Source organism: Scyliorhinus canicula, chromosome 3 (assembly GCF_902713615.1).
Source record: "Scyliorhinus canicula chromosome 3, sScyCan1.1, whole genome shotgun sequence".
Classification (NCBI taxonomy): Eukaryota; Metazoa; Chordata; class Chondrichthyes; order Carcharhiniformes; family Scyliorhinidae; genus Scyliorhinus; species Scyliorhinus canicula.
Genome location: NC_052148.1, coordinates 262103447 through 262115944, shown reverse-complemented (window position 1 = coordinate 262115944; position 12498 = coordinate 262103447). Strand labels below are relative to the sequence as shown.

Here is a 12498-nt window from a genome sequence, read left to right as displayed (position 1 = left end):
GGAGGAAGATACAGAGACAGGGTGGGGAGAGGCCATGAAGGTAATTAAATACAAGGATGACAATTTTAAAATTGGACACTATGGGGGTCAGGGAACAAGGCAGATCAGCAAGGTCAGGAGTGATGGGTGAATGGGACTAGCTGCAGGATAGGATCAGGGAAGCTAATATTGATGGAGGGCAGAGGATAGGAGACCAGCCAGAGGAGGATCAAACTAGAGTGCAAATGGACAAAGGGACTGACTTGAGATTTCAGGAAGAAATGGGCTCTGGCAGGATCAGAGGTAGGTGATGTTGCTGAAGTGGAAGTAGGTGGCCTTTGTGAAGATATAGAATCATAAGTTCACGACGTAGTTAAATATAAAGTTGAGAAGGCAGCATGTAGTGCAGTGGATAACACTGGGACTGCGGCGCTGAGGACCCGGGTTCAAATCCAGCCCCGGGTCACTGTGTGTGGAGTTTGCACAGTCTCCCTGTGCCTGCGTGGGTTTCACCCCCACAACCCAAAGATGTGCAGGTTAGGTGGATTGGCAACGCTAAATTGCCCCTTAATTTGACACAAAAATAACTGGGTGCTCTAAATTTTTTTTAAAAATATAAAATTGAGGCTGTCAATCATCTGGAGAAAGTAGCCAGGGAGAGGGGTGAAATAAGTGGATAGAGTATGAAGACAGTGACTCAGACTTTAGCATGTTGAACTGAAAAAAATAGCAGATCATCCGATACTTGATGCCAGACAAGTTGGCACCACAGAGGGCATGGATGTTTAGAGGTCGAGCAATGATAAACAGTGACAGGAATTGGTAAAATAGGGGTAAGGATTCAGAATATCAGTGGAGGCACAAAGGGCTGGTTAGAATAAACATTTTCACTGAACTGGCTGTTTGGTCATGAAATGAGGCAAAGATAATAGGCTGAATTTTCCTGGCCCTACGGAGACGGGTGGTGGGGGTCAGGAAAATGGGAAAGAGGATATCATGTGTGGATGGCTCCCGAAGCATTCCCGCACCCAGCAAAACTTCCCAGGCTGGGTAGGGAAGGAAGTTGGCAGTCCAATCCAATGAGACAGACAGCCAATTAGGGATCATTTTCCAATGGAGACAGGATCTCTCATCTGCGCAGCCAGCCCATTGTCCCCAATCGGACAGGGTTCCAAGGGCTGACCTGCTAATTGGCTACCTCCGGGAAGATCGGGCAGATGGGTGGGATTAAAATTCCATTGGGATGGAAACTTGCACATGGCCCCAACGCCCCCTGGAAAATTCAGTCCAATCCGACGCAATGGAGAATTGCATACACAAGTACATTGGGAAAGAGTGGGAGTAGAGCAGGTTGCCTCTCCAGGTGAAGTGGTTATTGGAACAATAAGATGAACATCGAGCTCCTAATTTAATCAAAAAGTCCCATGCTTTTTGTTTTTAGTGAGTGTACCGCTTAAAAGAATATCGTAGCAATTATCAAAAAAAGTGCAGAAAAACAAAAGGGAAAGCGATTACTGCATTGACAAACCTCAGACACAACTGTCTTGGGCTGGTACACCACATGTGGTTAGAATATATCCACCATGTCACGACTGCTTCCATCACTAATTGTCTCTAATCTTTACCACATGCTCAGTTGCCTCAGTCTCTTTTTTGCTTGAGCGAGTAAATGTCTGTTTCATATCACTATTGTATCTGACTGCAATTTGGCATCGATTCAGTATCTTTTTCTATAATCTATATCCAATTCCCCAATTCTGTCGCCGTCAATGCACGCGAGTCAATTAAGTGAAACTAATGAGGAAAGGAAGATGATTAGAAGAACTCCAAATGTTGTTGTTAACTAAACGTGCAGTTTAACTTGTTTCCCTGTTGGATCGCCCGACACAGGAGACAGTTCCTTTACCTCGAGTTGAGAGATTAAGTTCTGGGAAAGGTGGGGGGGGGTGGGTAAAAAATGTTGTTTTCGAATGTAAAATTGCCCCACCAAAAAAATGTACTCTTTTTGATCCCTTGACAAAACATGCTGGTTGCAAATTGTATTGTCCAAGTACAGTGCCCATTATATTGTTCCTATGTTGAACCGAATCAAAGTTCACTCAGTGCCACGAATAAAGAACAAATTTGTTTTTGTACAGCATCTATCACATCCTCAGGGTGGCCTAAAGCCACCGAGCTATTTTGGGAGTTCAGTCCCCGTAATTATGTGGCTGCTAACTGGCGCATTGCAAAGACCCATAAAGAGCATTGAGCCAAACCACCAGTCACTTTGGTGGTGTTACAAAGATTTATGTGCAAATTCATACACGGAAATGCCTTTTCGGCCCCAAAGGCTGGGGTGTTTACCTGGTTTTGCAATTAAACCACGTTTGAGAGTGAAAGAAGAAATGCTGGCGTTGCAGAGGGGACTAGCCAGCACCAAAAAGAATAAGGAACAGCTCAGCAAGGGAGGCTGCTGACCCACTCCCCCACAATCCAGCAATTGTTCTGATGGACGGTCTCTCTCCAACCCCCCCCCCCCCCCCCCATCTAAAATCCCAGTTGCTTTCCCCCCACCCTGCTCCCACCTCCTCTTTTGGTTGTGTTTTGTGCATTGGGAGCAACTCCAGAAGACAGCTTTCGCGCTCAGCTGAAGGGCAGTTGGCTGACTGCACACAGCCCAGTTAGATAGGTCATGGAGGGGGGGCACTAAACCTAGTCCGGGTGATTACTTTGCACAATCCCTCCGATCAATCTGCAAACAAAACCCTGTCGCTTGCCATTTCACTTCTCCTTCTGGTTTCCAATCTGACCTCTCTGTCCTTGATCTGCGACAGCATTCCAACAAAGAGCAATGCAAGAGTGAGGAACCGTACCTCATCTTCTGACTCGGTACCATGCATTCAACATGGAGTTCAATCATTTTAGGTCATAACCTCTACTTCCATTAGGTCTCATTTTGTTCTTAATTCGTTCACTTTGTATCCAGGCGTCTGCTCGCCAGCCATCTCACCCCACCTGGTCACATCTTTTACTTCTTCCCTTCATCCATTACCACAAAACCTTCTGTCATTTCATCTCTCCTGTCCGTCACCCCATCAGAGACCTTTCTTTTTGTTCTTCCCACTTTCACTTGTTCAAAACATTTCTATCTTCCCTCAGCCCAGAGGAAGGAAAGGGCGACACAGTGGTTAGCACAGTTGCTTCACAGCTCCAGGGTCCCAGGTTCGATTCCTTGCTTGGTTCACTGTCTGTGCGGAGTCTGCACGTTCTCCCAGTGTCTGTGTGGGTTTCCTCCGGATGCTCTAGTTTTCTCCCACAGTCCAAAGATGTGCAGGTTAGGTGGAGTGGCCATGATCAATTGCCCTTAGGTTAGGTGGGGTTACTGGGATTGGGTAGAGGTGTGGGATTGGGTCGGGTGCTGTTTCCAAAAGCCGGTGCAGACTCGATGGGCCAAAAGGCCTTCTTCTATGATTCTATGACCATTGACCCAAAACATTAACTTTGTTTGCACTTTTTGTTTCTCAGATAATTTATTCAAAACAGTCCCTTTCGACCAATGCACGCAGTAATGGGCCTACTCAGGGCCGGGAACTAACAGGCTAAACGATAGTTTCTAAGTCATTTCTTTTAGATGGCAATTTGATATTTTGGATATAATGTTCCGCCCCTTCACAAGACATAACTTCAAAAAATTGCATGGAAATTCCTTCCAGAATACGCACCAGGATAGTGTATATAACTTTATGCCTGTTTAAAGTAATATCTGTACCGTTAAAACTCCTTCCATCACACAATGCCATTAGTTTATGCACAGATAGAAGAGACAGTTCTGCAACATACCACACAAAGTTCAAAGAGCATCACACCAAGAGACCACACATCGACTTTCGGACCCGAGGGTGAAGACCTGTTGCTCTGAGTGTGATCAGTGGATTTCACCATTCCTTGGGCAATGACCTCAGGTGCCAAGTATGAAGGATACCTAAACACAACCCATAAATACACATTAACCAACAGCAACTCACCAGCCCAAAGGCATTGAAGTATCTTCTTTTTTTAAAAGGAGGGTGAAATAGCAGCTTTTTAAAAAAAATGTAAATAACTTGTCAAGTTTATTTCCAATTGGCTACACACAGCCCAATTTCTGAGCACTTTATTACATATACCTGGGGAGAACATTGACGAGGATGTTTCATTTTTGAATGAATCAGAGGTTCTCTCACTCCAGATTGTGTTTTGTTTAGTCCACCCTGACCAGCTGTTCAGTGACAGCCCTCGATCAGATATTCAGTAATGATAGGAACACAGATAGTGAGGCAGTGCTCGAAGGTTCCGGCACTCATTTCACCCCAGTGTGATCTGCAGGCTCTATTGCCAGGTGCAAAATGTTTTCTTTTTGAACAACAATCTGGCTCTGAATCTTTCCGCCACCTCAACCCACCTGCATCTCAAATTCTCTTCTACACTTTTCCCATTTCATTTTTTAAAAAAAGAGTTGCCATTATACAGCCTCAAGATATAGCAAAGCACTTTACAGTCAATCTAGATCCTTTTGAAGCATATTCACTGGCATTATGTAGGCAACCAATTGGCATGCAGAAAACGCCCTAAAACACCAATTAAAGGTCAGGTAATGGCCAAGATATTTTGGTTAGTGGCGATGCCATGGTGGTTACTGCTGACCACAATTAGAAGTAAGAAGTTTTACAACACCTGGTTAAAGTCCAACAGATTTGTTTGGAATCACTAGCTTTCGGAGCGCAGCTCCTTCATCAGGTGAGTCTGTTGATGAAGGAGCTGCGCTCCGAAAGCTAGTGATTCCAAACAAACCTGTTGGACTTCAACCTGGCGTTGGAGATGGTCGATAGCTTTAAGTTCCTGGGGTCACCATCACCAACAGTCTGTCCTGGTCCACTCACGTTGATGCAACAGTCCAGAAAGCCCAACGTCACTACTTCCTGCGGAAGCGAAAGAAATTTGACATGTCTGCATCGACTCTCACAAACTTCTACAGATGTGTGATGGAGTGCATCCTATCCGGCTGCATCACAGCCTGGTATGGCAACTGCTCTGTCCAAGATCGCAAGAAACTGCAGACTGTGGTGAACTTAGCCCGCATCACACACTTTATTGATTCACCCCCACATTGATTCTGTATACACCTCTCGCTGCCTCAGGAAGGCAGACAGCATTATCAGAGACCCCTCCCACCCAGGCATTGCCTTCTTCCAGACCCTTCCATCAGGCAGAAGGTACAGAAGTCTGAAAACTCACACATCCAGACATCGGAATAGCTTCTTCCCCACAGCTACAAGACTCCTCAACGACTTCCCCACGGACTGATCTGTTCCCTGTAAGAATACTATTCACAACGCCCTATGCTGCTCTTGCTCATGTATTTGCTTTGTATGGCCCCTTGTTCCACACTGTAACCAATCACTGTTTTGTGGATGTACCAATGTTCCCTGTTGATTATTCTTGTGTCTATTATGTACGTACTGTGTACGTTCCTCGGCCGCAGAAAAATACTTTTCACTGTACTTTGGTACACATGACAATAAATCAAATCAAATCAAAGTGTTGTAAAACTTCTTACTGTGCCCACCCCAGTCCAACACCGGCATCTCCACATCATAATTAGAAGTGTCTGCTTATATTGTATGCCCTGGCGGCTGTGACTTCCTATCGAGGTGCGAGGCGTGAGGTGCGAGGCGTGAGGTGCGAGGCATTGCTGTAGGGACCCAGGTGAAGGTCTGGCAGGAAGGAATGGCGAGGCCACCAGCTCAAATAACTCCCCTTAAGGTCAGCATGCTTCCAGTGTTACATAAGAGCAAGGAACAGGAGTAGTCAATTCAGCCCCTCGAGCCAGCTCCACCATTCAATACGATCATGGCTGATCTCTCGTCCTCAAAACCGCTTTCCTGCCCATATCCATAACCCTTCAACCCATTACTAATTAAAAACCTGTCCATCTCCTCCTTACATTTTACTCAATGTCCCAGCATCCCCCAAACTCTGGGCTGGTGAATTCCCCAGTAATGTCTCCTCCTCCTCTGTCACAATGAGTTTTTATTTAAAAGAACTAAAGTATTTTATTTTTAACTATCTCTCATGTTTCAAAGACTTGTAATTACTGTTCGGAGATTGCGGTGGGATCGTGTTGGGGAGGGGTGAACATTCACTGGAGGAGGGTGAGCATTGTTGGGAGTTGAGCAGTGTCTGGGGGTGGGGGTGCTGTCAGGAGAGGGGAGTGAGCAGTATTTTGTTTTAATAATTTAGAGTACCCAATTCTTTTTTTCAATTGAGGGGCAATTTAGTCTGGCCAATCCACCCAACCTGCACATCTTTGGATAGTAGGGGTGAAACCCACGCAGACACGGGGAGAATGTGCAAACTCCACATGGACAGTGACCCAGGGCCAGGATTCGAACCCTGGTCCTCAGCGGCGTCAGGCAGCAGTGCTAACCACTGTGCCACATGACGCACCCCCCCCCCCCCCCCGGGGAGTGAGCAGTATTAGGGCTGAGGACAGTGTGAGGGGTGTAGTGGGGATTAATTGCTCAGGTTTAACCTTTTTAAATATTTTTAGGCCTTCCCAATACAGCTCTCGCTGTCAATCACTGTCAACTCAGGTTCTCGCTCTGTGTTTAACAGCAGGAGAACCTTCGGGGAAATAATGTAGCAGGAATCAAGCCCAAGTCTTCACCGTCAGAAATGTCAGAAATTCTTGGAGGGGTGTCTGATTTTTTTAAAATGAATGTTTCCTTGGGTAAGTACCAACGTGCCTCAACATTTACCACTGTTGCCATTGGAAGATTTGAGCCAAACTACTTTAGAGGGATAACGATTAAGAATTCAGAATGTCCAAATTACCTAACAAGCACGTCTCTCGGGACTTGTGGGAGGAAACCGGAGCACCCGGAGGAAACCCACACAGACAGGGGGAGAACGTGCAGACTCCGCACAGAGAGTGACCCAAGCAGGAAATCGAACCTGGGACTCTGGTGCTGTGAAGTCATAGTGTTAACCACTGTGCTACGGTGTCGCCCCTATTGGCCAGGATACAGGGGAGAACGCCCCTGCTCTTCTTTGAAGTGGTGTCATGGGACCTTTTACTTCCACCGTCGGGGGCAGATGGAGCCCTGTTTACCGTCTCGTCCAAAAGTACATTGGACATTGCAGCATTCCCTCAGCACTGCACTGGAGCGTCAGTACAGATTACTTCCTCAATCCCCCGAGTGGGTCTTGATCTCTTTCCAATTCAGAATCAGAGTTCCTTCATTATTTTCACACTCAATGGGCAAAGAAATGGTGTTGGTAAAATCTGCTCCAATTACAGCCACATTTACGACAATAATCGCATTAAAACGCATCCAAATTCTAGTTGAATTCTTACCCAATAGGAAAGTCAACATCAGCATTGTAACCGGTCATATGATACAGACCAAACTTAGCCAACTTAATGTGACCCTGAAATCATAAAAAATATGAACACATATTAAAACCAGGTGCCTGTACCTGGAATATAAATCAGACCAGCTGTGCAAACTGTTCACCAAGAGAGAAAGCCAACACTCCAGCCATCTCATTTGAACCACCCTGTCTTACAAGTTGCCTACTGTTGTTCCTGATTTGGAATCAACAAGATCATCCCCTTCAGCTGATAACTTTACTCCTAGTTAGCTCAGTCGGTACAGCATCAGACTTTTAATCTGAGGGTCCAGGTTTCAGGTCCCTGTTCAGGTGATGATTTTAAATCTCAATTATTGACCCTGATACAAACTCATTGCATTAATCAACACAGAAAGAAGCCTAGCACTGTGTTACTGTTATAAGAGATTCCTTGAATTACGTTTAATATTCACTAGACTTGATCTGGAACCTGCTGGGAATAAGGAGAAAAATTGATGCATTAAAACCAATGGAACCTATCCAACTGTCAATCAATGCAATACTGAAGTGGCATTTTCTGCAATTAGTTGAAGGACTTGATCATCTTTAAGGGTGGAACTTAGTAGCCAATTATCTATATCCTGGACTGTGCCATGCCTGCCGCCTTTGGCTGCTTCAGATCTCGCGCTCCGGATTTGGGTCATTCCAGTCTCTGCTCTGTAGTGCCCTGGCAGTCGGGAACCTGCTCCCAAGCTTCACGATGCTCCAGACTCTGGTGTCCAGCATTGCACAGTTCCAGAAACTGCTCCCTTGCCTCAGGACACTCACGAACCCGCTGTCAATTCGTGGACAGTCATAGGATCTTGCTGTTGAGCCTCGGGAAATGAGAGAGCCTTGGGCAGTTCTGGAACCTGGTCCCGAGTCGAGAAACCTCAGGAAACCAACAGCCCAGCCTTGCATAGCTCCAGAAACTGCTCCCAAGGCTCAGGGTACTTCCAGAACCGCTATCCAGCTGTGGATGGTCACGGAACCTTGCTGTCCATTCTGGGATACTGACAGAGCCACGGGCAGTTCTAGAACCTGGTACCAAGTCTAGAATCCCAGGCACCCACCAATCTGCTCACTGGCTTCAGGGTACGCCAGAATCTGTTGTCCAGCCTATCCCGAAGAGGCAATATAATAATTTAATTTTAATTCCATTAACGAACATCAAAACATCAGCCATTCTCCAGCCACAAGTCATTATTAGCTCCCAATTAATCAACCATTTAAAAGTCCTTTTTTAAATTAATAAATAACTAATGCTGGATGTACAAGAGGTTCATGCATCAGTATATTCTATCGAAAGAGGAAAAAGTAGAATGCCTTACCTCACAATCCAGAAGAACATTGTGTGGTGCAAGTGCTCGGTGAACCATTCTGTGTTTGTTCATATATTCTAGTCCTTCCAACACCTCAAAGGCTATTTGGAGCACCCTTCCAGGACTGAAAGGTATTTGGGGGGGGGGGAGAAGGAAAATCAAAATCAGTTTCCAAAATAATTTTTTTTTGCTCCAATTTTTTGGCAGATTGAAGAGTTTCCAACTGGATGAAATAAATTGAAGAACTGCACATATCTCTGCCAGGTGTACCATTTGCCTCTAGATGGTATTTATACCGTGTCCCTTGGCTCGGGGGGGGGGGGGGGGGGGGGGGGGGAAGAGAGAGAGAGAAGTGGGGAGAGAGGAAGGGGTGAGGAACAACACTTTTCATGTTCAAGGGCAACACGGTGGCACAGTGGTTAGCGTTGCTGCCTCACGCCAAGGTCCCAAGTTCAATCCCGGCCCTGGGTCACTGTCCGTGTGGAGTTTGCACATTCTCCCCGTGTCTCCGTGGGTTTAGCCCCACAACCCAAAGATGTGCAGGCTAGGTGAATTAGCCACGCTAAATTGCCCCTTAATTGGCAAAAAATGAATCGGGTACTCTAAATTTATATAAAATAAAAGATTCTTCATGTTGAGAACACAAAATATTTTGAGTGCTCTTGCATTATACACCAAACTCATCATTGATCAAGATACTGAAATTGGACTCTCCATCACTTCCCAATGTGTCTCATCACGTTACATAAGAAAATACATTCACTTTCCTGTTGCAAGCTACTTGAACTGAACTGGGACACAGCTAAAGTTATATTAACATAGACATTACTGCGCATAGCAAACCATTAATGTTGATTGGGTGTGCTTGACAAAACGACTATCACTTGCGGACAAGAGGACACAACTGTAATGCAGTCACCACCAGATCAACGGAATCAGGAAGAATTTCTTTACACAGTGAGTTGAGAGAACCTTGAACTCAGTCCCACAGAGCAGTTGACGCAAAGATGGCAATAAAGTGAATGGAAGGTGTGTTGGGTCAGGGTGGGAAGAGGCAATCCCATTGGATGGAGGCTTGAGTGGGTATAAACGCTGGCATTGAGCTTCTGGTCCTAATGGCTGTCTCTCTACTGTGGATCATACATAGTTTGTCAAACCTAACCAAAACAGTAATGATACTAGCCTGTTGGGTGTTGCTTTAAATAATACGTACTGTCCAGTGTCAGAGACGGTGCAGGGATCATATACCGTCAGTACTATCATGGTGGTATTATGGGGATAGGCAATGCTAAATAAAGGCCTTTCCTTTCACTTCTGGTTTGAATCCAGTGAAGCTCTGTGTTCTCTCTTGTTCCACTTGACCTATCAGGGGATTCGGCTAATCCCAGCCGGTTTCTATTGTGAGGAAGAGCACAAAACTACCCAGAATTGGAGCGAGATTTGGTGCTCAATGTGGACACAAATGCCAATGTTGCACTGACATGAATACACTTTTTGAGATTGAAAATCCAGTCTCTCTTTCTCTTCAGGTACCGAGCCCTAAGTGGGTGTTGGCAACCATGAACCTCCATGTTAATCTTGCTCTGGAGACGCTGGTGGTAGATCCATCCAGTTTGCAAGGCACTTTAAAAAGATTGTCCTTTGACTACCTCAATCTCTTTCACTAACCATCTCCCCATCAGCATCAGACCTTCTAAATCACCATTTCTTGTTATGTGCCCGAGAAATTCCAACAGTCTCTTCCTGATCCTGGTCAGCAGGGCTCTTTGGGGCTCGGATTTTATTAGCACCTCTTCATTGGTAGTGTGGCTTGTCCACTAAATCTTCGTTATTCATCTCAAAAGCTGCAGCTCTGGGCATTTTGTTAAGATCCCAGCTGATGTTAATGCTGGACAAATCAGATCCCAGAGTGAAACATAGCTCAATAGATCCTAACTTGTTTCTTTGAAACCGTGGAGGAAAGTTGCTGAACAAATTCACAGGAGTACAAAATGTAATTACAAAGACAAATGGAATGTTAGTGTTTATTACAAAAAGGGCTGGAGTATAAAAGTGGAGAAGTGTTGTTGCAATTGTGTAGGGTGTTGGTGAGGCCACATCTGGAATATTGTGTCCAGTTTTGGACTCCTTATTTGTGGAAGGATGTGGTGACATTGGAAGCATTTCAAAGGAGGTTCACCAGATTCATTCCGGGGATGAAGGGGTTGACATATGAGGAGAGATTAAACAGTTTGAGCTTACACTCGCTAGAGTTTAGAAGGATGAAAAGGGATCTGATCAAGGTATATAAAATTTTAAAAGGGATTGATAAGTAAGCATAAACCAAAGTTCCCCCCTGTGGGGCAATCTAAAACGTGAGTCACAGATATAGGTTGAGAGGCGGTAGATTTAAATCTGAGATGAGGAGGCACTACTTCTCACAGAGGATGGTGAATTTGTGGAACTCGCTGCCCCGTAGTGCGATGGAGACCGAGTCATTAAATGGGTTCAAGAGGAAGATAGATATATCTTGATCAAAAACGGGTTAAAGAGATATGGGGAACAGGTAGGGAGGCGGCTTTGAGACCAGGAAGAGATCAGCCATGATCTGATTGAATGGCGGAGCAGGCTCGAAGGGCTGAATGGCCTACTTCTGCTCCTAATTCCTATGTTGAGTCTGCTGATGAATTTATAATACAAAGATTAAAAACATTTAGTAAACAAGAAAAATTAAAGATATTACATAAAATACAAATGCATTACATCAAACACAAATAGTAGAAAAGATCTTAATACAAAAACTTAAGAAAATGTTTCAATATTACACTATTCCTCTTGCCGCAGCTACATCTTTACAGTCACGTATGTATTCAGAGAGATAAAACACTTTGCAATACTTATCTTATGCTTTAATATTCAAGCTAACTATGAGATACACATGAATTAACAGACAAACTGTGCTCAGACACACAGTACAAAGTAAATGATAGATGCGACCAAAGTAGATTCCGTGGATTTCTCACCAACCACCCAGATGTTTGTTGTGAGCCAAATGGTCTCACTGAAGCTTTTAAAGATATGACCCAAGTATATTAAGGGGAAGAGGATAACCAGGGAAATAGTGAAGCCGTTAGCAACCATCGGGGTAATCTGTGCGTTGCGCTGGAGGACAGTGGTAGGTGTTAAACAAGTACTTCACATCTGTCTTCACTCAGGAGAAGGAACATGTAGGTATAGAATTCAGTGAGGGGGGCAGTGGGGTTCTTAAAACAGTTTGACACAAGGAGTGAGGAAGTCTTGGAGGTTTTGATGGGCTTAAAATTGGAAAAATCCTTAAGTCTGGACGAATTGTATCCCAGGCTGCTGTGGGAAGCGAGGAAGGAAATTACAGGAGCTCCCATTCAAATTTTTTATTCCTCTCTAGCCACAGGAAAGGTGCCAAAGGATTGGAGGACAGGTAATGTGGTTCCACTTTTCAAGAGGAGTGGTAGAGTTAAACCAGGGAATTACAGAGAAGTGAATCTCACATTAATTGGAGGGAAACTAGTGGATAAAATTCTGAATGAGAAAATGAGGCAAGGTTTGATCAGGGACAGTCAGAATGGCTTCTGTCAGCGGGAGGTCACACTCAACAAAGTTGACTGAATTTTCTAAGGTGGCGATCAGGTGTGCAGATGAGAGTTGTGCAATTGAAGAAGTTTATATGGACTTCAGTAAAGCCTTTGGCAAGATCCCACATGGGAAACTGTTAAGGAAGGCAAAAGCACATGAGATCCAGGCTAACATTGCAAGTTGGATCCAAAAC

The 12498-nt window shown here is 44.8% G+C and overlaps 1 protein-coding gene across 3 annotated transcripts in view; it reads right to left on the bottom strand.

Annotated features, from left to right (window-relative positions):
• Positions 1–12498, bottom strand: part of tbck (TBC1 domain containing kinase) — a 224598-nt gene that overhangs the window by 179331 nt on the left and 32769 nt on the right. For all 3 annotated transcript variants that reach the window (XM_038792700.1, XM_038792702.1, XM_038792701.1), the window contains exons 4-6: positions 8724–8838; positions 7358–7431; positions 3802–3943 (exon numbers count right to left, since the gene is read on the bottom strand). In XM_038792700.1, the coding sequence (XP_038648628.1) occupies positions 3802–3943; positions 7358–7431; positions 8724–8838 (331 nt within the window). The remainder of the gene's footprint in view (positions 1–3801; positions 3944–7357; positions 7432–8723; positions 8839–12498) is intronic.